Source organism: Protopterus annectens, chromosome 14.part0, assembly GCF_019279795.1.
Source record: "Protopterus annectens isolate FY-2018-M chromosome 14.part0, PAN1.0, whole genome shotgun sequence".
In the NCBI taxonomy this organism is placed as follows: domain Eukaryota; kingdom Metazoa; phylum Chordata; order Ceratodontiformes; family Protopteridae; genus Protopterus; species Protopterus annectens.
In genome coordinates, this window is record NC_056748.1 from 755,956,214 (window position 1) to 755,982,702 (window position 26,489).

General features: G+C 36.5%; 1 protein-coding gene across 2 annotated transcripts in view; it reads left to right on the top strand.

The window, feature by feature from the left end:
• KAZALD1 (Kazal type serine peptidase inhibitor domain 1) overlaps positions 1-26,489 on the top strand; it is a 524,245-nt gene that overhangs the window by 394,263 nt on the left and 103,493 nt on the right. For both annotated transcript variants that reach the window (XM_044056493.1, XM_044056494.1), the window contains exon 3: positions 2,080-2,240. In XM_044056493.1, the coding sequence (XP_043912428.1) occupies positions 2,080-2,240 (161 nt within the window). The remainder of the gene's footprint in view (positions 1-2,079; positions 2,241-26,489) is intronic.

Sequence of the window (26,489 nt, forward strand, 5' to 3'; positions counted from 1 at the left end):
CCTTGCGAGCCATTTTAAGCTTAGTCAATTATCCCTTGTGAGACTCAAACCCTGCACCTTGTGTTTGTAAGGCAAACACCTTAACCATTAGGCCACCCTCCCAACCCAAAAAATAAACAGCCTCTGCAAGGCTCGATCGCAGGACCCTGCACATCCTAGCCAAAGTGATTTACCTCTAAGCCATGTTAGATATACAGTGTTACACTGTGTAAAGTACATCTGAAGTACAAAACCCGGTGCAATTTTTGCTATTGTTCTGGATGCAAGATACAGAAGATGCCACAAAAATTAGACTTGTTGCAGATGTTGATCTTGTAGCCCATGTTTTGACAATGTTGACATCTGTGTTAGCAATGCAGAATCCTTGTAGTTCTCATTGTTTTTAGAAATGTAAGTGTAGTGTGTTAGTTTGCTAGAGCTGGTAAAGTAAAGCTATGCGACATTTTCATCTATGAAAATGTCAGGATATATGCAGCTGCTGAAATATGACAGTATCTTAATTTCTTCCTAACTTTTGTGTTCAGGATCATTAACACTTCAGCACAGTATAATGTTATAGTGCTAAATGTATCCAGTGCACAGGGAAATATAAATTGTCAAAGGGAGAAATAAGATGGTATAATAACACACATCTTGCAGTGCTTTATTGCAACTTTATTTAATTTACTTATTTACTGAATTATTTACATATATTGTGACTGGGATAGTCCATCTGGGAAGTTTCAATTTTCCCTGGCATTTCAAGGAGTTAAACTCTAAACTGCAATGTGGAAACATTAACAGCAATAACAAAATTGTACAGGACTAACAGAAGGCGTAATACAGAGGATTATATTCAGGTTTATGACCATAGCCAAGTTATGATGTGTTCTCAAAATGGATTCAATGAATTTACATTGAAAGCAAGGCATGAGGAGTGACTTCCTTAAATCTATTTTGAGAACACATGGCCAAGGGTTATGACAGGAGATCAAACCATAATACTTTCGAACATATGGGGGGGGTGGCTGCTCTGATGTGTTACCCGTTAAAAAAGTATGGTAGGAACAGGTATGCATGATGTTGATGTGAAAGTTCATTGATTCAGATGCAAGATTTCTTTCTTTGTATTTTAAACTCAGTCTTCTTAAGGTATGCTTTAGAATGATCAGTGAGATTTCATAAGACGTTCTTTTACAGATATAAAATAAAAGTAAGCCGAGTACATTCATTTTCATGGTCTTACATATTGAGAATTATAATATAATCACAGGAGAAAAGCATTATTCTCCAAAACATATTACACCATGGGGACAGTGCATGAGCCTAAATTTTACACTGTCATTTTAAAGCTGAATGCAGACAGAGTATATGACAAATAGAATTGCTATTAAGCAACAAAAATCAGGGGCAGTGAGAGGTATGATGCATTTTTGTTCTGGCTGCAGTTTGTGATGCAATGCAAGTGCGTTCCAAGTTTTAAAGCAGAGAGCTGTGCAGTTCTGTGTTAAATTCAGTATGTGCTTTACTTACTTATATCTATAAAAAGCATGCTAAAGCAAAGTTCTTATACATGAACCTCTCTATAATAAGATTATTTTTCTGTTGATTTTAGGGCATAATCAGTGCACTCATTCTATCACAAGTAATTTAGATACAGTTAATCACATAAATATTACAGTAATGTACTCTGCCTTTAGAAAATAATGCAAGATATGTACTAATATATATATATATATATATATACATACATATATATATATATATATATATATATATATATATATATATATATATTTAAAATGACAGGTAGTTTATAAGCAAGGAGCAATACTGAGAGTAAGAAAACGAGATCAGGACAAATTATTTTCAGCTAAAAAATAACAACTGTATTATCATTTTGGCCAGTTTATTTATTTATTTGTGAAATGGGTAAATCTACTGGACACAAGTTTCTCTTTTCATGGTTGAACCAGGGGCATTGTTTGGCTAAGTGACTTGACCAGATAGTACCAGCATTCAGAGCTGATTATTTTATAACAATATTTGACCTGTTTCATGCAGTACATTTTAATCTCTGGAATTTATTTATTCTTGCAGTGCCTCAGATATTAACACCTCCATATGACACTTGGAATGTGACAGGGGAAGATGTGATTTTTGGTTGTGAGGTTTTTGCATATCCAATGGCATCTATTGAGTGGAGAAAGGATGGAGGAGAGTCATTTCTACCTGGTGATGATCCACACATCTCAGTTCAGGTAATTTTCTTGTAAAAGTTCCATCTGATAAGGTTTTACAAAAAAAATGACTTTTTACTACTGAGACTCCTTTTCTTTGTAATATAGTAAATAATGTTAAGACTCAAATGTTAAATTCATTTACTTATTAAGAAAGGGTTATGTCATTCTAACTAACTTACATACCTCCCTAAGAAGAAAAAAATAGAAAGTTGCTGTAACAAAATTGCCAAATTTGCCATAAACACAACCCCTCTAACTCATCACTGTAAAGGCCTACATTCCCTAATATGGCTTGAGCTTACTCTCACCTCCAATTCTTACAACTTACTATGGTATACAACATCATCCACAGCCCACTGACTTGTCCTGCTCTTAGCCCATTAATTAACTTCTACATTCTAAATAAACATTTCACATCTGAAGACAAACATCTCATCAAAACTTGTAAACCTAACAAAATCCCATGCCTAAGCCTTTATTCCTGCTCTGTGGCAAAACAGTGGAACTCCCTTCCTTTAACTACCAAAATTGCTACTAACCTGCACTCCTTCAAAACTTTATAAAAGAATACTTTAAGAAAGCTTGAATTTGCTCCTGTATGAGCCCAGGCTGAGGTACTCTTATATTTTTTTCTACCTCTACTCTCTCTGTCCTCACTACTAACATAGTCTGCCCTCCCTACTAACATAGTCTGCCCTCCCTTCCTCTAAACATACTCCCCTGTGGTTACACTAATACTTTTCTACATCTAGTCCTACTATCCCATCTATCACACTCTACCCTTTTCGACTCGTACTATCCTACATCTTCACCAGTATAATCTGTTATCATATTTCATGACTGTGTAATATTAATAATCATTCTGATAATCATCTCTTATGTAAATAATGCTGCATCTTCCTATTATCAGTCTTTCTATATAATTTATGCTTGAACACTATGACTTTATTATATCTGTTGAATTTTTATTCTGACCAACTAATGTGTAGTTTTTCAAATCTTGTACTTGAGTGTTATGACTTTATTAAGTCTGTTAAGTTCTCATTCTGACAAGGGAATGTGTTGTTTTCATATTTTTGCTTGAATGTTATCACTTTACTTTGTCTGTCTAGTTTTTTATTCTGTTAACCATATGTATCTGGAGCTTTTCTGCCTGGGCATCCGCTGAAAATGGATACCTCATGACCCATTCAGACTTTCCCTGTAAAAAAATGCCAAGGAAATAAATAAATAAAATTAGGTCATAAAATATATTCTGTACACATTGATCAGTATAACTTGATTATATTATATATGTGAGTGTCAGATAGTATGTCAAATGGGAAATTGTTTGACTGTGTAAAAACATAAATACAGATTGCACCACTCTTTCTTCCTCATCTCCTACACATAGTCTCAATTTGTACAGCTTCCACCAACTAATATCTTCCCCTACCAGGCACAACAGAACCTCTACTTCAGGATCTATAACAGACTGGATCCTTACTTCTGACTCTTGTCTCTACCATCACCCTGGCATTCTCCCTAACTCTCTAAGTGACCATTCCACTATTTATATCCATACATACTCCCAATACCCTCCCAAAGAACACCTATACAGAGAATGTCGTGATCTGACTCACTTCAGTCCAGACAATTTCATCTCCACTTTGTCCAACATAAACTGGTCCTTCTTTAAAAACCTCATCCTTAATGATGCTGTATCTTCTTTCAGTGCTCTGTTTGTAGATGTACTGAATTCCATGGCACCTTCCAGGAAAATCAGGGTAAAATCAAAATGTGCTCCCTGGTTAACTAAGCAAACATGCTCTATCGTGCATCTGAGGGATGCTGCCTGAAAACTTGGGCCAGAAATAAAACTCCTCCCTAACTCCAAAGCTTAAAGGAACTTAGAAATAGGTGTAAAAAATAGTTACCAGAGATAAAAAAAAAACATTCTTTGCCTCCAGCCAAAGTAGCCCACATAACCACCCTAAAAAATGTTGGTCTACCATAAATAATATCCTCCACCCTGTTAATCGTCCTACCCCCAACCCATTCCCTCTCAATACTGCCTCAGAAACTGCTGCTCTTTTAAATAATTATTTTATTGAAACAATTCAAAAACTAACTACACTCTCCTCTCTACCTTTACATCCTAGTCCTCCTTCCTCCAATACATTCTCCCTACAACCAGTTCTCATTACTTTCATCAAATCCCAACTAAATAAACTTAAGCTCTGCTCTCCCTCTGTTGACAATGTACCTTCCTACTTTCTTAAAATTGCTGACAATGCTATCGCTTACCCTGTCTTTATCCTTATTAATCATTCTATTACTGAATATCTTGTCCCAGATGTATGGAAATCCTTCTACACAATCCCTCTTCACAAAGGAGGAAACTCCACTGAGCCATCCGACTATCATCCCATTGCTATACTATACCCCCTTTCCAAAATTCTAGAAAAGTATGTGCACACTCAGCTACTTAAGCACCTGCTATCTAATAACCTTCTTACTCCCACCCAACATGGCTTCAGACCCCACCACAGTACATCAATAGCTCTACTCTCATTCACCTAAACAGTAGCAGAAGCCTGTGACACCAACCTACATGTTTCCTGCTTATTCCTCAACCTCACCAAAGCATTTGATACTGTCTCTCACTCTAAACTGATAACTAAACTCTCTGACCTTCATCTCTCTACCCCCTCTTTAAGCTGGCTTTCTAGCTACTTATCTAATAGAAAACAATCTATACACTGGAAAACTGTCACCTCCCCATTTCTTCCTGTTGACACCGGTGTCCCCCAAGGTTATATATTGGGTGCTCCCTTGTTCAATATTTTTACTAACAGTTTATGTCTGCTATCAACCTCTCCACACTTTTACAATATGCTGACGACTCAACCCTTATTACTACTGCCCAGAACTCCTTGCTCTTACCCAAGACACTTTTACATCCATCAAAACCTGGCTCACTGATAATCAACTAATTCTAAATCCAAAAATAACTAAACTTCTATTTTTCCTTCTTAAAACCCTGGCAACACACAACTCCACTTTCTCTATTACCTCCCTCAACAATACCACTATCAGACCAGAACCCCATACAAAATTACTTGGTGTTATAACTGACAATGAATTAAAATTCGACATACATATCCATCATTGCATCTGCATGGAGACATGCGTGAATGGGCATACCTTCGTTTAAGGTTGTGCGTCAGGCCTGGCAAGCCGGTACGTAAAAATCAACTGCCAATCATTAGCGAACCGGAGTTCTGCTGTGGCGACCCCTAACCGGGAAGAGCCGAAAGACACAAATTTCTTGTCACTATTACTGTTGTGATGTTTAATTTTTGTATTAATTACTGTTCTTTGACATGTCTGTAATTGCATTTGGGGCTTTTCTCCTTGGGTCTCCACTGAAAATGGGCCTTTGGCTCAGTTGGACCAACCCGGTTAACAAATGGCTATAAATAAATAAATAAATAAAATGTCCAATGTGATTTTATTCAAGCAGTGGAAGTTTGATTATTTATCTCAAGGTAAGGTTAGTGGGATTTAGGTGGGAGTGTGTATGAGTGTTTGCAGGTTAGGTTATGGGCTAGGTAAAGAGATAGGTTTTATGGGGGTCTGTGTTGAAATACTGACTGACCATAATATCAAACAACAGTATATTGAAATGTATATCATCAAACTGGCTTTTCACTGAAATGGCGGTATTTCTTGGGATATGGTTTATGCCCATTCCCCAATAAGGAACAGTCTTCGAGTTGGCATATATAATATGCAGGGGGTATGGGGTTCAGAGGGACTTGATTCCCTGTAAAGTAGCTGTTTTTTTTTTTTTTTTTTTGTTTTACTGACATTTTGGTGAAATACTGGTTCAGTGATGTCAGTTTCAATACACTACTGCCATTTGATATTATGGTCAGTCGGTATTTCAACACAGACCCACTTTTATGGTATGTCTGAGCATTTGTTGGTTATTTATTTAATTTTATTTATTTATTTATGTATACTTGACTACTTGGGTAGTGCACTGTTTACAAATGACTAGGTTACTTGAAGAGTAACAGAAACTTGTATATCAACATGGTGGTTACATAAGAAATACATGAATATAGAAAAGTATGCCTATATGTAGAGGTAAACATATAACAGATGAATACAGGAAACTGAAATTACATGGAAGTTAACATATTTGCTGCAGTCAAAGAAACATTTCAAAAGCAAAATATATATACATATTTACAGAAGAAGAAACAAAGAAAACAGAAAGGGAAAAAAGGTGATAAAAGGGGAAACAGAGGAAGGAGACAAGGAGTAAAAGATGGAGTTAGGGAGTAAGTTTAAGTATAGATTATGCACTTGTAAATAGGTAGGATAGTTAGGTAAGTGGATAAGTCTAATGGTGCATATGTGTAAGTGTTTCTGAGTGGGTTAGAGTACAGGCTATGTAAGGGGGTAAGTTTTGTGGTGTGTGTGTGTGTGTGTGTGTGTGTGTGTGTGTGTGTGTGTGTGTGTGTGTGTGTGTGTGTGTCATACCACTCAGTTGTCCAGATTTTCACAGAATGTCCAGATTTTTGTCATACAATTGTTCTTTCCTACTAAATAATGACATTACATTTCAGTTTCAGACTTTCTATCCTTCAGAGAAATGCATGCTAACACACTTTCTGTTATTCTAGCAACTTTCTCTATTTATAAGAGCAATATTTCAAATCTGTCCCTATTTTTTAGCATTTGTCTCCCCATTATTTTAGGCTTTGTCTAGATTTCTTGCCCTAAAACATTGAGAGGTATGGTGTGTATGTGTGTGTGTGTGTGTGTGTGTGTGTGTGTGTGTGTGTGTGTGTGTGTGTGTGTGTGTGTGTGTGTGTGTGTGTGTGTGTGTGTGTGTGTGTGTGTGTGTGTGTGTGTGTGTGTGTGTGTGTGTGTGTGTGTGTGTGTGTGTGTGTGTGTGTGTGTGTGTGTGTGTGTGTGTGTGTGTGTGTGTGTGTGTGTGTGTGTGTGTGTGTGTGTGTGTGTGTGTGTGTGTGTGTGTGTGTGTGTGTGTGTGTGTGTGTGTGTGTGTGTGTGTGTGTGTGTGTGTGTGTGTGTGTGTGTGTGTGTGTGTGTGTGTGTGTGTGTGTGTGTGTGTGTGTGTGTGTGTGTGTGTGTGTGTGTGTGTGTGTGTGTGTGTGTGTGTGTGTGTGTGTGTTAACATTTTGGAGTGTGTGTCTGAGTTTGTCAAATGCAATGTGTTTGATACTGTGGACTGGAATGTTTCTTTTGCTTATGTACTAGTGTTTGGAGGTAGGGTTATAATAAGGCCTAAGTTAAGAGATATATCTAGTGTTGTGCATGTTTTGAAAGTGTATGTGTCTTGTATAGCAGTGCTTTTAATGAAAGGAGTTTTCCTAAATTAATGTGTAAGGTTATGGACGGGAGCAGGGTTAGGATTAGCATGTATGCATGAGTAAGGTGCAGTTGCATAGCAAGGGTGAGGTGAGGTGAGGGGGGGCAGTTGCCCCAGCTACAAATTATTAGGGGAGAGATGGAAAGAGCTGTTCCTACATTTTTCTGTCCAGCCTTTCTTAATGTCTGTACAGAAAGGCACTCCAGAGCTTCCTGCATATAAGGTGCTTTTTGTTCACGTTGCTTTTCAATTAAAGAGTTCGGTGTCATAGATCTGTAAATAAGCTGATTGCTATAACATAACAACCAGCTTATTACAAAGTACATTTTTTTTCTTTTTTTGCTTTAAATATGGAAGAGTAGGGGGTGGATCCAACTGTAATAAGATGATCACTACAGCAAAGTGCTTTTTCTTTATTTTTTAACTACATCTCTAGGAAGGTGAGGCGGGGTGAAACTTTCTTCATATAAGACAGTGAATATTTGCCACTGCACGGGCTCAAGCAAACAGATCTTATTAGAAACCAACAGCAACAATTATTTACAAAAATACTAAGTTAATAAATCATTTCAGCTGTAAAACAGTACAGTCAGTTATTTAATACTATTTAACCCAGACCAATGGACAAGCTTTTGCCTGCAAAGTTACCAATAATAAAAGCAAATTTAAAAATGATGGCTGTCCTTATGTGCCTTTCACAGACACCTCCCCCTTCACAATGTGGAAGAACACCTTTATATATATATATATTTATATATATATATATATATATATATATATATATATATATATATATATATATATATATACATACATATATATATATATATATATGAATTCACTTCATAATCTCGAAATACTGAAATATCGAATTTCAGTATTTTGAGACTATAAAGCTGAAAACTCACAAACCCGAAAACTAAAACTGCGAAATTTAAAACCGCAAATGTAAACAAAGCACTACACCACACATACAAACAGAAATACACCTACCTCACGACACTACAACAAAGCAAAACAACACACACAAATGCAACAAATCAAACACACACACTCACCCTTCCTATAAGTAGAGTGGCAAGCACCCCTGCACACCCCTGCTACTTATATATACTAACTCCGAGATCTCACTAAACACCAAAAGACAGAAAACCCACCAGCACACATTCTACACCCCCCTTGCGCAAACACACATCCCATACATATAAACACCACCACTCTCAACACTGACACACTCACACTCTTACCTACCTACCCGAACCCACACCTAAAACACCCCAGCACACTCACAGATACACAAATCCTCCCCAAAACCCTTAAAAAATATAATGCTTACCTAATGCACCATCAGTACTGAGGGTTCGACATTTCCGAGTTCGATATTCTGCAGTTTCTTGCAACTGCAGATTCAATGTTTTGGTCTCGAGATATTCAACATTTCATTATTTTGAGATTCCAAAGTGTTTCCGTATATATAAATATATATGTGTATATATATATATATATATATATATATATATATATATATATATATATATATATACACATAATACATATATCTTCTCAAATAACCACAGGTGCACAAACCCAATGACAAGTGCATGGTTCAAATTACAACTCCAACCCCCCCAAAAAACATAATTTCACAAACAGTAAATGTTCAAAATTTGAATGCCTATCAGCAAAATAAAAAAAAAACTTTTGCATATCTCAGCAACAGTAGCAGAATAGCATCTGTTATCTGTCGCCATCAGTCTTGATTAAGTGCCACACTCCTGCCTGCTTCGACTCTCTAGCCTGACTGTTGCAGATCTTCTCTCACACAGTCCATTCACCTCTTTGCTGGATGCCCTCATTTCCTTTTGCCTTCTTCCTGTCTTGTCCCAAATCATCTTCACCGGATTGTCTTCTGCTTTTTTGCATGTGTCTGAACCACTGTAATTTGTTTTCTTTGATCTTTTCTGCAATTGGAGCTACTTTGGGTTCTGTTTTTATGTCCTCATTTCTTCATCTGTTCCACAGTGTGCATCCTACTCAGGCATTTCATCTCCTTCACCTCTAGCTTCCTCAACTGCTCTGTCTTTACCCCCAGGTTTCTGAACCATACAGAAGTACTGGTCGTACCACTGTTTTGTACACCTTACTTTTCTGCTTCTTTGGCATTCTTCTGTCATATACTACATCTGACACTCTATGACAGTTTAGCTCTGATCATTGTTTGCGGCAGATTCTGTCAACCAGTTGTTTATGCTGTGGGCCGACTATTTCACTGAGGATGACTTTGCAATCATGGATTGTAGCCCAGTGCCCTTTCCTTACTAGGAGGAAGTCTACCTGAGTTACATGTTGGCCACTGTTGTATGTAATCTTGTGACTGTCGCTCTTTCTGAACCATGTGTTGGCTACTATTAAGCCATATGCCAATCAGAAGTCTAGAATGGCCTGTCTTTCTTTATTCCTGTTGCCCCACCCATGTGGACCCAGGCAGTCCTCATATCCTGTTATGTCTGTCCTGATATGTGCATTCAGGTTAGCCATTATCAACACCAATTCATGCTGTCCTGCATGCTGACTTTATCTAGTAGGTCCTGCAACTGCTGTCTGAATGTACTCTTCTCTTCACTGTATCAACCTTGCTATGGGGCATAGGCTGAGATTATGAATCCTATTTTATCATTAGACTGGAGTCTGATTGCCAAGAGTCTGTAACTAATTCTGATGACATCCCTCACTGCCTTCTGAAGCCTCTCTTTCACTACAGTTCCCACACTATTTCTAGCCTGTCCTCCTCCTGAGTACCTGAGTAGTAGACTGTGGATTCCAAGTTAAGTGCCTTTGCTGTATTGCCCTTCCATCTTGTCTCTTGGACACATAGGATGTCCATCCTCCTCCACACCATCATGTGATCCACTTCCAGTCTCTGTCCTGTCAGTGAATCTACATTGAGTGTAGCAATTCTTAGTTCATGTTTGGCAGGCTGATTAGTTTTATGTCCACCTTTTGCTCAACAGAGCTATCCCAGCTAACCCAGGCTAGGCAACTGGACACCAGCTGGCCAGTAGCTTAATGATCCAGGGCTGCTGGGCTTTATTGTGTGCATACACTGGCCAACATGGGCACATACACCCCTCCCAACATTAGCAAGGGTCCCTGGTGTAGGTTGGAGTAGACCAGGTCCTCATCCCATTTATTACTGATAAATACCTATGCCCATTTGCCAACATTTGTCAACATGATTGAATCACTTATAGCCATATTTTACACTGCTGAGTGGGTAGCCCTGCCTCTGCATGCAGTCTGTGATCTATGTTCGCCTATCTTGAAGATACTGTTCACCACAGTTGATGATCAAAGCGATTGTTCTATGCAATTCTTCCCCCTATAGGGCACCATCTAGGCTCTGTTTTGCTGCCCACAGCTCCATTCTTAGGTGAGTTTGAGATGGAAACACTCATCATGTTTTTCAGAGAGTAGGAGGAATCCCACAGAGACACAGGGAGAACATGCAAACTCCAAACAGCCAATGGCCAGAGGCCACAAATCAAGCCTTGTATCTTGTGCATGGAAGGTGACAACCTTAGCCATTATGCCAACTGGTCTTTTAATGTATTGTAAATCATTTTTTATAATTTCATGCAAAGTAACTTAAATAGTTGTTTGTATGCACTGATATCAACAAAGAGAAATGTGCATACCTTTACAATATTTTATCAAAAAATAGTTTGCTAGTAGAATATATATATATAAAAAAAGAGGACCCACCCCTTCCAAATGAGTTAGCACTATTTGAGAAGCAGAGTCAGATAGGAGGAAAGATGTGAGACAAAAATGAAAGTAAAAAAAATGAAAGTAGAGCTAGTGAGGAATAGACTACTACTAACAAGTGAGCACAAGTAGGAATAAGTCAGACAGGCACGAATCTGTGGGACACTGGGGGGTACTGGGAAGTAGATGAAGTAGAAAGGGGCAGTTAATCTCAGGTGCAGCGAATGGATCAGTTATAACATGGTGGGAGAGTTGTTCAGTGCATAATGCAAGCCTAAAGTGCCTATGATTTGATATTTGTCTGAGAGAAGGAGGGACAACTTACCACAGTACGGCTACTGATAGCTCATACTATGAGGCATCTTACTTATTTACTGACCTAACTGTGTTAAATAAGCTAAGAATTTCAGAAGTTAAAAAGTTGATTGGTGTGTATGAGTGAAGCAGATGTATGACAGGACATTTTTGAGGGTGACAGGATGCCATGCTCACTTCTTAACTGAGAAGAAAAAAAAGGAGCTGGGCAGCTCATGCCAGCTAACATATCTGAGGGCACTGCTAAGCTAAGCATCATAAGAGAGACTGTTATAATAAAACAGCAAAGTTTCCTGTTGATGCCCAAGTTTAATGAGTTGAGTGGTATGAAAATAAAGGAGGATGGAGAAGCATATATCAAACATGATCAAAAAAAGACAGTGGTTAACCTTGCATGACTCTGGAGTCTTTTTTATCTGTGGCAAATCCCACCTGTCCTACCCTTTCTTGCTTTTAAAGTGAGCCTTTCCAGTCTTTCGTCCCTAACTCTTCAAACAAGTCGCATGTCACACATCATCTGCACTTCCATTAACCTTCTTCAGTTAAGTTCATTTCCTTTATTTGTACTCATGGGTAAGTTTAGTTTACAGTCACAAAGTTAACATTGGTTTCAACATACATTTAGACATCTTAACATGCATACATTTAAAAAAAAGCACCATCAAAAAATATTTTACATTCAGGCAATTCCACAAAAAATACAACAAACTTGCATCCTATATTCCACATCTCTGTTTAAATAATAGCTGTTAAAATACAGCTATTATACCTATCTATTCTACATTTCAAAACAGATACCTTCAACCAGATGAAAAGCTGAAACTCTACATGTAACAGATGCAGATTATCTTTTAAAATTAAACACATTTATTATTAATCTGTGCAATTGCTGCTGAAATACAACTATTCTTATACAGTTTTATTTTACATAATGAAAACAGATACCGTCTTCCAGATGAAAGAAGCTGAAATTCAACTTGTAATGGATGTAAAACACGCTCTAAAATTAAATCAGTTATCTTTTCCAACCATCTAATATATAAAGAAGCAAGGTTCAATTGTTGTTCACCATTCAACTTACTAGACCATTTCAGAATTTGGTTCAACTAATTCCTACTTTTTCATAGACAAATGTCCATACCATGCTACCAAAGAAAATGATAAAATTGATTCAATGAAAGCACGATAAAATAAAATAATCATATTTTTTATCTATGTGTAAATGGTACGATTGTCTCATGCAAAACAATCTCTGATGTCCCTTTCTAAACACGGGTTAACAATTTTCTTCAAAATTCAACTTTGAATCTATGATTGTCCCAGTATATTTATAAGATTGCACACATTCAACTATATGACCCTTTGTAAGTGTTAAATCATGTGTATGTGCATGCCTTCTGAAATCAAATGCCATATTTTAGTTTTGGGTATAATTAGCTGAGTATAGGACTCATCACACCACTTAACAAAATAATTAATAACCAGACCATGACTGGTCTTGTTGACTTTAAGCTGATTGATTACAACAGCATCATCTGCATATTTCAAAATGGTCCTATTTTCATACATACTCCTACATATACTTCTGTAAAGAATAAACAAATGAGCTGAAAGCATACATCCTTGTGGAGTTCCAGTTGAAGAATAAACTTGATTGGACAAAATTATATTTACTCTTACTCTTTTTATTCTGTTAGTCAAACAAATTTAAAATCCATCCCATAAGATTATTACTCAGATCAGACTGTTCTTGCAGACTACCAATTAAAACATGTAGTTGAATCATATCAAAAGGAGAAGAAAAAAAATCAACAAAAATTCTGCATGTGACCCATTGTTTTCCAAGTAAATTAAACAAGGTAATTGTTGCATCCTCTACACCTCTACGTGGCCTGTAAGCAAATTGCATAAGATCAAGCATATGGTCCATTTTCATTAAAATTTCTTACTTTGTCAACCTTTCAAAAGTTTTTATTGCAATTGATATAAGAGCTACCTACCGGTCTAAAATCATTAAGATCTTTTGGGTGTTTAGATGTCAGGATCAGAACTATCACAGTATCTTTCCATACTTTAGGTACATGCTGTGTCTGCAGTGACTTATTAAAAATGTAGTGAAATACAGAACTTAATTTTCTTGCACAATTTTTAAGTACATGACCATAAAGATTATCAGGTCAAGCACTTTTCCTTATGTTTATTGAAAGAAATGCTAAAATATTGATTATAAGTTTTTGTTTCAAGTTATGTATGTCATTACTAAAATCAAAAATGTCAAAACAATTAAAAAAGAATTTAACAGCATTAACAAAATCAAAGTCTGCATACCAGCCATCTTGGATGACCTGGCTACTATTCTTTGAATTCTGAATGCCTGCTATAATTTTCTTACTAGACCATACCGATCCAAGATTATTTGCAACCATCTTACTCTCTAATTCAGTTTTATATTTTTGTTTTGCTCTACAATTTTCTGTTTTCAACTGTTTAGTGGCTACATGCAAATCAAACATTTCACCCTCCTTAAAAAACTTTTTCTTTATACTCAATGTAACAAGTTTATCTACCCATGGCTTATTATTCTGATAAACTCTAACGTCCTTACATGGTACAAACATATCTCTACAAAAGGCAATGTATGGACATCTTACATGAACAAAATTGTCTAAATCATCACCACAGGATTGTTTAAACATGTCCCAATCAGTTCAGTCATAACATTCCTGTAAACACAGTACTGCCTCTTCATTCCAGATCTTTAAATCTTTTATTTGTACTTTCTCCCTCTTTGAAATTGTTGTATATGTAGTTAATAGTTGCACAGAATTATGATCCGCCGATCCCAGTGGAGGTAATGGAAGTGCTTTATAAGCACCTTTTATTGACCCATAACAAAGATCTAAAGTCTTATCTCACCTAGTTGCACAAGAAACATATTGGTAAAAATTTACAAGTGTCTTTTTAAGGGAAATATGATTAAAATCACCCCATATAAAGTTTGGTGCTTCAGGTGAAATCATCTGCAGTATTTGTACGACCCCAAAGAAAGTATTTGCAGCAGAGGTAGCATTTGCTTTCAGGTGATTGTATAATATTGTGATGAAAAGTTGTGGTAATTCATGTGGCAGGCAAAAAGGACATTAACAATACTGATAGAAGCTCAACATCTGATGTACGAATGTGTTCTCTAACAGTCACAGAGTTGCATTGTCTTTTGTTCAGATATATACATACTTGAGTTTTCCTCTCCATTTCAACCCTTCAGTCCAAATGAAATGGTACTCCAAAACCATCAATAAACAAGTCATTATCCTGGTCTTGCTCACTAAGCCATGTTTCCATAAAGGCCATAATACATCAGTCTCAATTTTTTTTTTTCTGGGAACGAACACTCCCCTGAAGTTTGTCCATTTTGTTTCTCAGAGACTGGACATTTCCCACAGTCATTAAAGGCAAAGGAACTTGATTAAACAGCTGCTTCTTTAAACACAATCTAACACCTCCTCTTACTTCGCTTATTTTTGTTGTTGCTCATTACACTATCAGTCTTATTAGCATGTCTGAAGATATTATCCAGTAACTGTGGTATAAAAACTTTTGTACAAATTGCACTTGCACAGCAACATTTCTCTGGTATATTGTATCTTGCTTTTTTGATGTACAACTCTATTAACTCCACAAATGAGTATAAAATAAAATAAAATAGTCAAAATAACAAAAAGGTAAAAATCTGCTTTAAAAAAGAAAAATGACATGACCAAACATGAAAACACATGATGCTAAATGCTTCTTTCTCACTACCAGTCACTGCATACTCATCTGTCCTGCATTCTGACATTTACATGCCCCAACAAGTAAACTACCATAGCTAAAATCATTATCCTTACCAGCTCAGTTCTGCTAAGGGTCCTACCTTACCAGATCATCTGCCTAACAGTATTCCTATCCTTCCTTGACTGTTTTTAATTCTTGTCTGTAATTTTTTTGTTTGTAGAATAAATCTTAATACTGAAGTACCTTTCCCCTTAGATACTGGCAGGCCCAGCATCATAGGGCTAACTCTACAGACTTTTTCTGATAGTACCTTAAACCTGATTCCTGTAAAATTCCTCAAAAAGATTTTAAAATATCCATTGACATTTCCTTTACATCCGCCAACAGAAGTATATGAGATTGGCACTGCTTTTTGTCTTCCAATGTATTGCCATCCATCTAAATATTTTTTTATTAACTTTGCTATTGCTTTCATGGCATGCAAAAAAATAATGGGCAACAGAGGGCAGCCCCTCATTATGCTCTGGCCCAACTAAACATTCTATAAAATCTTCCATTTACACTAAACTGAGCACTCGGTCTGCTGTAAACAACCGCTGTTCATCTTACCAACCTTCATTAACCTATCATGTGCTGCAAAGCCTGGATCAAAATGCTCTAATTTACCATGTAAAATGTTTTTTTTCTATTTCTGTATAAACTTTTCCTCCCATTATATTTATGATCACCTTTACCTAACTAAAAGAAATTTAAAGCACCTTCCAATGGTTTGTGGATGAAACCATTTCTTAATGAAAACTATAGTTCTAAGGCCAATAATCACTGGTAACACCTCTTCCATCTTAACTGTCTATACCCTAGCTAATGACTTTGCATCTGTATTGAACAACAATGCTCATATATATATTTTGTCAAATCCTCAGGGTCCCCATTAACTCTGGGCAATGAGCTGTCATAGCATCTCTCATGGAATATGACAGTTTTGCTTCATCCAAGATATTATTAATCAACACTGAACCCACCTACATTCTCCGTAAATTTTGAAAGTCTATCAGATACTTGTTTTGTCATCCAGCTTTTCAAACATTACCATACCTGATATCTGCTACCCCTTCCACAATATCACTTCCTTGTGCAACTTACCCTCTCTTTTTCCACCACCGACTCCCTACATTCCTCAAATCTCTCTATGCATATGCTCTAACGTCTGTGTACAATTTACTTCAAAAATCTGTAAATGCTTCTCTTAACTCTTTGTACATACTAACCCTCTCCTACTCATTATTCTTCAGTCCAAACACCCAAGTTTGATTATTTTGATATTTCAGACTTCATGCCAATAGCTTTGCTGACACTTCTCATGTCCAGTACTTAGTTACCCCTCTCAGATCTACTGCAGTAACCAGCTGCAGTTCCTCCTGCTCATTCAATCTGTCTTTCAGTTTCCTATTTTTAACCCCCTTTTCTCTTTCCCCTACTTTTCCTTACTTCTACTGCCAAGTATGTAACTCCCTTTCCAATGAACCAATCTCCCCATTCAATCTTCTTTTCAATAGGCCCTGCATCCCATTAGCTCTGTACTCTGTTCCCATTTAGCCCACTCCAGTCCTATCTATATCCCTTCCCCTCCTTACACTATTAGCCAACTTTCATGTTATATCTTTCAACTACCCAATGTATTTCCCAGTTTTCATATTCCCATGCCCATCACTCTACTTTGCCATCTCATTATTACCAACACTTACGGTAAGTCTCTATCCAGAGTGAACTCCTACCTGACTTCCATAGCTGTACATTTATTTGCTGTGAAGCAGCATAGCTGACTCACGTAATGGAGTTAGTATTCCTCCTAATGGAGGTCGCTACCTTGCTCCCAGGTTCATCTGTGAAATATCTGTCAACCAGGCTTTGTTAAATCCTGAAGCATCTTATGACATAAGGTGTTACCATACCACCTGTCCAGACTAGGATATAAAACCTGAATAAAATCTCCCCCATACTATCCTTACAACCCCCTATAAAACACACTTTGAACTCTATCCTCATTAGGTGCATAAACTGACTGTACTATCTAGCTCTGTCCCTCTTTAACACCCCTCCCCTTTTCATTGCCTGTATCCCTTCCCTCCTGCCACTGACTCTTCCCATGTCCATCCTACCATTTTTCTTATTATGATTCGAGCCCTTCTTCTCACCTTTTATAGAACAAACCTCTACCCATTTGTGACCTCCATGCTACAACTTCCTTACCTCCCCTCTTCTCACTCTAAACTCTTGAATACGGACTTTTTTTTCCTTCCATCAATAAACATCTACTTCCTCTTAGTGGGAGTATTAATTCATCCATACTTTCCAAATCATAAAAACTACTATTAAACAAATCAGACATTCAGTTTTTGAGTCATTTGGTTGCCTGTAGAAACTCATGTCCCTTTCTTCATCTAAAAATGAGACAGTCTTACCTCAGTCAACTTACTGCTACTTTCCATATAACTCTTTTGACCTTTCTTCCTTCCTTCTTTCCCATTTTTATGGCCTCATATCCATATCTCTAGTGTCATTCACAGCCCTTTACCTTTCAGCAAAGACTTTGCAACATGTACAAATGAAAAGCACACACATAGAATAAAGTATCAGTGCTGCTAACATCAGAACAACCACTGCTTCCTTTCAAAAGCACACTTTCTTTCAGTTACTAGAGCACTAGAGGGTCTATCATCACTCATTGAGCATGGTTCACTTTACCACTTCCACATTGTAATGGGTCATCCTCTTCCTTGCCACTTGTATCTGTCTAAACTTTAACCCCTTTCTACGTTTGGTCCCCTTCTGCCTCCATAGCTTCACTGCCCTAGCTTTCTCTTCTGTTACTTGCATCTTTTAGTGGAGAATTATTTAAAGTATTTCAAATTCTTTCACTCAAACACGCTACATCCATCAGATCAGTGAATAACTGTGATTAAGTGACAGCAGGGCTTAGTCCCTGTTATCTTCAGACTCTCTCAGCAATTATAGCCACTTTAATGGATGGTATATACCACAGAGGTCTGACTATGATCAAATAAAAATAGCCACAGTAATGTATTTTAATGTTGCAAATAAAAATATATACTAGCCCTTCCATGACAAGTCTAAGACTGTTTAACTGTGATTGAACAGCAGAATGGGTCAATCATGTTCATGTACAGACTACATCAGTACATACTCATATATATATATATATATATATATATATATATATATATATATATATATATATATATGTGTGTGTGTGTGTGTGTGTGTATCACTTTATTGGATTCCTAAATTTAAAATGTCTGATTGTGATCAAACAAAATATTAATAACAGTAGTAACTGTGACAGTAATCCATTTTGGATTGTTTTACTTAAACATACACATTAGCCCTTCCAAGCTAGATCAATGCCTGTTAAACTATGATCAAATGACAATAGAAGTCAGTCAGGTTCATCCACAAAATGTTTCTGTTCACACCAGTTGTATCACCTTTAGTTGCTCTGCATGCATCAGATGATTAATTTTGATCAAATAAAATGATGGCTGCAATAATATATTTCAACTTGTTTCACATCAGTATACACTAGCCCTGCCAAGCCAGATCAATGACTGTTTAACTATGATCAAGTAATAGCTGGGTCAGTCACTTTCATTCACACAGCCTCTCCTTACCTACCTAACAATTATAGTAGCTTTAGCTGTGTACTTCTCAGATATTTGACCCAGACAAAAATACTGTTCAGAGTGCATGCATTTCAATTTATTTATTATAATGTGCTATAGGTTGGAATATAATTGACTTATTGGTTGTGCAAGTCAATGTTGTAAAAGTCAAACTTGGAATCTTGGGATTCATGTGGCATTTTGAAGTTTATTCCTAGGATTAAGTTTAGGTTTAGTGTTAAAACTAGATTTGGCTTTAAGGCTAGGGTTTGTATGTACAGTGTATTTTTAAAAGTCTATCATGCAGGCAAACTGATTTTTTTAAAATTTCTGTCATAAGTATTATACTTTTCAAAAACGGTATCCTTTAAAGTGTTGCATTTTTGAGGTTGTAAATTTAAATGTGACGTGTAGTATTTTCATCTGAACTAATGACAAGAAACCATATAGTATTGCATTGCATTTAATAAAAAGTAAAACAGAAACCTGTATAAGATTTTTTTTATTTTATGTTGAGCATTTTCTGCAAACAATAAAACAAAAACACCAATCCATTGCCTAATACAATACACATGCCAACATAAAGCAAGCTAAATAAGGCTCATCATAAAGGGATTATCCAACATTAAAGAAAATCTGCTACAAGCAGATTCATAACAACTTAACATGTCATTAACTATATAGAGTTAAAAAAAGTTTTAGCCCTGTTGGACAGACAGAGTTTTGAGCTTTGAATAAGAAATCCTTGAATATATACCACAAACACGTGGAGGCAGGACAGTTATTTTATTGCCAGCTGCAGGATCAGCATTTTACACCAATTTGCTGATTATGTGTGTACCTTCAGGAAGGGCTTAGCAAAATGTATTTCTCTTTACCCCACCCCACATGCTGCAGCAACCCTGGAGCTTATTATGATAGCAAAAGGAGTATACAGGCTGGAAGCTCCCCTGTATTGGGAGCACTGCGATACTTTTTCATACAAAAATCCATTCTTCAAATACAGTTTTGATAGGATGAGTGTCCACTGAGGTAACTATTTGAAATATCAGGACCTGCTAGAGCAAGTATCGAAATATGGAGATTGAATGGTTAAAGGAATGATAAGTCCAAGATACTATTTCATAGAATATTCAATTTTCTCCAAGGTATGACAATGTCATAGGTGGTATATGTAAGTCCTGGGAGTGTGGGGGGCTTGCGTCCCTTCCCTGCAAAAAGAAGTTTAAAGGAGAAGAGTAATTTTTGAGTTTTGCTCTTCCCCTGTGTTTTTGGTCTTTTTTTCCTGACTTGTCAGTACTCAGCATTTCAATTGCCAACATTTCCATAGGGAGCCATCAACAAAAGCTGAATTTCCTCAAGATGATTTATTAAGTTAATCAATACTCCAAATCCTTAGTCAGATTCCTCAAAATATTCCAATATTAGTGGTAGGGGGTCTTAACTTGCTTGGGTAATAATATAAAGGGGGTCTTTGTTAAATATTTGAATGCTTAAATGTTCGAATCACTAAAGATCGACCTTTAGTGATCGAACATTTAAATGTTCGAATATTTTGAAAAATTTAAAAAAAAACAAAAAACTAAAGGGTGTACCAATTCCAAGATCACGCTACAGTGTAGGAAATGGGAAATTTTCCATTTCTGCACTGTAGCACACTGAAGTGCGATCTCAGAGTTGGTATATTTAAGTAGTGGGGGTGTAGGGAGTACAGCTGCCCATGTAGGGGGTGCAGGGGGGCTTGCCCCCCTGCTTACACCCTTTACATTTTCTTTTTTTTTTTTTGTAAATATTAATTTTTTTATACGGTCGAACATTTAATTCTTCAATCACTAACGGTCGATCATTAGTGGTTCGAACAATTAAGCGTTCAAACATATAACATAGACCCTATAAAGGGTACCTAATTCTAGAATGAATGCAGAAAGATTTATTTCTGAATAGTAAAAGTGCAGTCTTGTTTTCTGCAGATTTTTGTATCTACCATCTAAGATAACACATATGTGGTATACTTTAATTATTTACCATTTAACTTTTTATACCTGACTTCTTTAAAACATTAATAAAGATGATACTACTGTACAGTTTACCAGATTTTTTAAAACATTGATATGAAAACAATGCACAATGATGGGATCTCTACAAATCCTAGATGAGTACCACTGAACATCTCTAAAGGGTCCTCTCCCACCTGTCCCACAGGATGGCTCACTTTATGAATTAATCTGTGGATGCCATGTAGTACACATTGCATACACTTACAATCAATTTACAAATTTCAGATATATCATCAATCTTTCTGCAATGGTTTTATTAAGGCTGAATTTGTAGGAAAATAATATAATACAAACAGGACTTTATGATCTTCACAATGTAAAATGTAGCATGTGTCTTTTAGTGTTCATGAAGTACTTTGCAAAATGAAATGCACTTGCATATTTTAGCATCTTCTGACCCACTGAAATGCCTTCAGTCACAATATATCTGTGTGTATTTATGCACAGCACAGTAAGGTAAAAAGTAAGGGAAATATGCTACAGAAATTTGACAAGCTTAGTAAAGATACTAGCAGTCCTGTGTAATCTACTACTGCTGCTCTATCTAATATCACAAGACTTTATTTATAATCGCAGACCACATAGCTGAATACTGACTCCAAAGCTGTTACATTTTCATATAAATAATAGATGTATAACCAGAACATTTAACTGATGTGCTGCTGCTGTATGTACTGAATGCAAAATATCCTCACTTCAGTTGTGCAGGTTATCACCAGATAAGTGACTAAGAACTATAAATGAATGCAGCTCTGCAAGTCACAGTGCATGGATCTATTTCTTTTAACATGAAGGCAAAACAAAATATATATTTTAATCCATTCTTGCGCAAATCCCTTCTTTGCAGAATGGCATTTGAATTGTCTACAGTTAATCAATATAGATGTGCAAAATAAATTTCATGTATTTATTTGACATATGACTGTATCTGAAATTCTTGTTTCAGTGTAAATACCTAAAGTATAGTTGTGGTGTAAATTCCTATATACCCCAAGTATGAGGTCATGTCCTCCCTGAAGTACCTCACCCTATGTATACAAACCAATTGTCACTATACCCAGGACAAAATGACATATATAGTGCAGGGTGCCAATTTGCAGTGTTGTTGCACACTTTTCTTCTGAACACTGCCATGACTGTAGGGAGGCTAGTATAATGCACCCCTTGCTAAAAAATAGAGGATAAAAGGGTAATAAAATGTTTCTCAAAGAGGGAGGTGTGGCACTCTATAAATTATGGATGATGAAAATATGAGCTCAAAAGTAAGCAATTCCCCCTTAAAAATTAACAAAACTAGAAATGCTGTCAGCATGGAAGCCAAAATGCATTACAAAATTTCTATTACAATTCCCATTTTCATTAATCCACTGTTACAAACTGTCTGTTCTGTATGTCAAAAATAATAGACCATTTTTATCCATAATCTCACATTTCACCATCAACCCACTTCATTTCTTCATATAAATTTACATTACATTGCTCTTGTTTGCAGAGTGACTATGCTACATCCTGGGATTCTAGAGTCATCAAGGTTGTGTATCTATATTAGTATCTAAATTAGTTACATTTTTTTTACTGATTTTTCATAAACAAATTAAACCACATAAGACTTGACAAACACAGTACCATTATATTATTACACAATGCAATTTGTAAGCATTTAATACACAGCAAAATATTAAGGCATCTCTAAAAGTTCAGACATCGCATTGATCTTTTTTTTCTCGTGGGTTATCTTAAATAAATGTAGCTATCTATCTATGTATCCTAAATTTATGATAGCATTTCACAAAAACTAATCATAGTGTGGTGCTCCTTAAAGACTCTGCTCCTTCCCATTCTCCACCTTAAACTATGACTTTTTCATGATGTCATCATCCCTCCATAAGTTCCTATTATTGTGAAAAAAATCACTAAGTGTAACTGACCTCAGACTCCTCTACAACCAAGATTCATCCAGGATGTTCTAAGGCCTTGCAACACTTCAAAGCTTTCATTGTTATTTATTTTTTGGTTAATAAGCAAGCTAGTGAGGGGGTATCTGTTATAAAAGGGAAATGTACAGCTCCCCGTGTAGTTACATAACATAAAACAGAATAAAACCTGTTTCAATTATTTTTGTTTAACAACAAACTTGTAAAGTAGGTGAGGCTGTCTGAGACAGAAGATATTTTCAGCTGTACTTTCTGGGAAATGTAAACATAATGGAAAAGGTGTTGCATGTTGCAGGACATCTAAAAGCAAGAAGCAGCAGATATTAAATGGTGTTCATAATGTTGCTAATACCAAGAATTTACTAATAAATCTATAATGTTGAAACATCTAAATAAAATTAGCTTGTGCCATGATAAAACCATGCATTTTATGAAATGTCAGTATCCCTTTAGTAACATTTTAATTTATTCACATACTACACACTGTAGCAGTTACCACAATGATGTCAACAAACCTGAAAGCACCAGTCTTGGCTTTTTAGAAATAACCACAGAATATCTAAAACAGGTTTCCCTTCATATTATTATGCATTTTATAAATTTCAGTTATATGGTGCTAAAAGCAGGGTGGCTGAAAGAATGTAAATAAAAAATATACACATATGGCCAATTTAAGTTTTCCTTACTTTGCACTTTAAGTAAATGAACCTAGTTGCAGTGCAAAAAAAAGTTTAAACTATTCTTTGTTGAATATTATTTCTGTCATATTAATGAACTCAATCACTGTGCAGACACAAGAGGAATAGCTAGTGCTTAAATTCTGTCTCCATTAATGGGGGTCTTATTGATTGCTTGCTGTCATTATTTTCACAGATGGACAGCACAGAGAAGACTATCCTGTCTCCATCTTAACAGCAGGTCAAGTGACTATGTAATGGAATCCATCATGGTCTGAATCTACTTACAATAGGATTTAATGGAATCTACAATAAGCAATTGTTTTCTAAAAAGACTATCTTCAGCTATGCCCACTGCATTCATTAGCCTAGCATGGCATATCTCTGCTGGGCTCACACTTATCCACATAAAGGTGTTGATTTCATAACTTTTCACAGTGATGCAGTATATCTGAATATGCACACAACTTGAATGCACATCTATGATGGCTGACCTTTAGCACCATCTTATAGGTCATACAGCTGGACATCCATATTGTAACCTGGATATGCATTGCAAGTGTACACATAGCTTCTGGTAGTAGAACTTTCAAGTAAAACCAGTTCCAGCTTATTCAGCCCTAATGGCTGCTCTGGGTATTTCTCAGAGTTCATCTGAGTAGTAGGTATAGGCGTTTACTTTTGTCTATTCAGTCAAATCACAACCATCTTACTCATGTAAGAACTCAGAATTCAGAACCTGTTGTATGTGATTTGTAAAATGTTTCCTGTGTTACAATCATTGCAAAACCTTACTTATTCACATTTGCATTACGACTGAATTGAGTTGCCTTTCACTTTACCTGTTATTGCCTTTTAGCTGCATTAAAAACAGTTTGCCTTTAGAATCAGTGCCAGTCACAATTTTTATAAATATTTTACTTAAAAATATGTAGTGTTCTTATATCTACATTAATAATAACAACACTGTATGATATAAGATAGCTGAAGCTACCAGCTTAAAAGTGCTGTTCATATGCTTCATTATACAAAATGTCAAAATGTTCACATTTATATAAACATCTCCTCAACAAAGCAATATGGCAAGAATTATTAAAAGTTGTTTGTCAGGGCTAGTTCCACACTACAAACTGTAAGCCAGCCAGTTTCAGTGGGAGTTGTTTTACTTCTGTGAAGTTTTCTTTTTATCTGATAACCTGTGGGGTTCTATCCTTTGTCTTATACATTTCTATGTGTTTGTGCTCAGTAGCAGAGCTTTTCACCTGGCTGTGACTGATATACAACCATCTAGACATACAAGCTGATTTAAGTATACTTTTTTGCACTTGTTCTGTTTCAGTGATAGTTAACTAAACTGTACTGCATTTATTTATTTGTTTCATTGAATATTAATTGAATATTGTGGTTTATTGCTCTGCAGTTTGTTTCCCACCCTCCTTCCCTAGTGTTGTTGTAGTCTTAAACTTGGTGGCTTTGGAATTGTCCACCCCTGCTGTAAATCTGTGTTCTGACACTCCTCCCAGACACATCTCATTTGCTCACTCAGCTGAGTACAGTGAGATAATTTGGGAAGGACTACCCCACTGCTTCTTTGATTTCAGACACTTTTACTAGTCCATCTCATCAGCTCTATCTACTGTGTACAGAGAGATCATTTGGGAAGGACAACCCCTGCAGTCTCTTAGTCATGTTCTCTTTCCTCCCTCAAATTGTTTACACTTTATTCAGCTGCTCATACTGTAACTGTGTTCTACCTACTTTATTAACTTATTTTACTATCTGTGTGCTCTTAAGTGTTCAAGTGCTCTTATTCTCCATTTATTACTTTTTCTTTGTAGTAGCCTGATTAGATTTTTCTGCTATTCTAAGCATCTTAGTTTTGATTTTAGCACTTGTGCTTCAGGCCAGTTATTTTATATTTAAAGTTTTTGTGGTCTACACTCTTGTGGACAAACCCTTATCAAAACCCGCTCTCCATAAGTCTGCCAAGTATTCAGAACACTATGTCTGGACTATTCCCACCAGTTTCTCCTGCCAGCCTGGTCAACATGGGCATACTGAGACAGTGTAGTAACTGCCTCATGTTCACGGAGAGTCCTCTTCTCCTAGCACATAATTCTTCTACTTGCAAGAAATGCATCTATGTCAGTAACCTGGAATCCATGCTCTCTCCCACCACAGACAGTAGTCCTGACAAAGAGGAGATTGCCAGCACAAACATCATACCACCCACATCACATAGCTAAGCCCAACACACACACACACCTATGCAGGGGTCCTCAATAAAACCTTATCTAAACAACAGAGACCCCCAAAACACACTCACAAACATTCCAAACACAACACCAAGCACATCACACACACTAGACAACACACTAGTGTGTCACAAACACAGCCCATTAGGCATAACAATAAACCAACACACCCTATAAGGCATAACAGTAAACCAAACATACTTGTCATTGGAGACTCAATAGTGAGACACACTGATGTCCCCCTCACCAGGCTCGACAAGGAGAAGGTCATGGTCAGTTGCCTGTCAGGTTCCAGAATCCACCACATCATGCACGCACTTAAGATTCTCCACAGCATGTACAAGTATGACTCTGTCATTGTCCATGTTGGTGTGAATGACTTGAGACATACTTCCCTGGACTATATGAAGAGAGACATGATTGA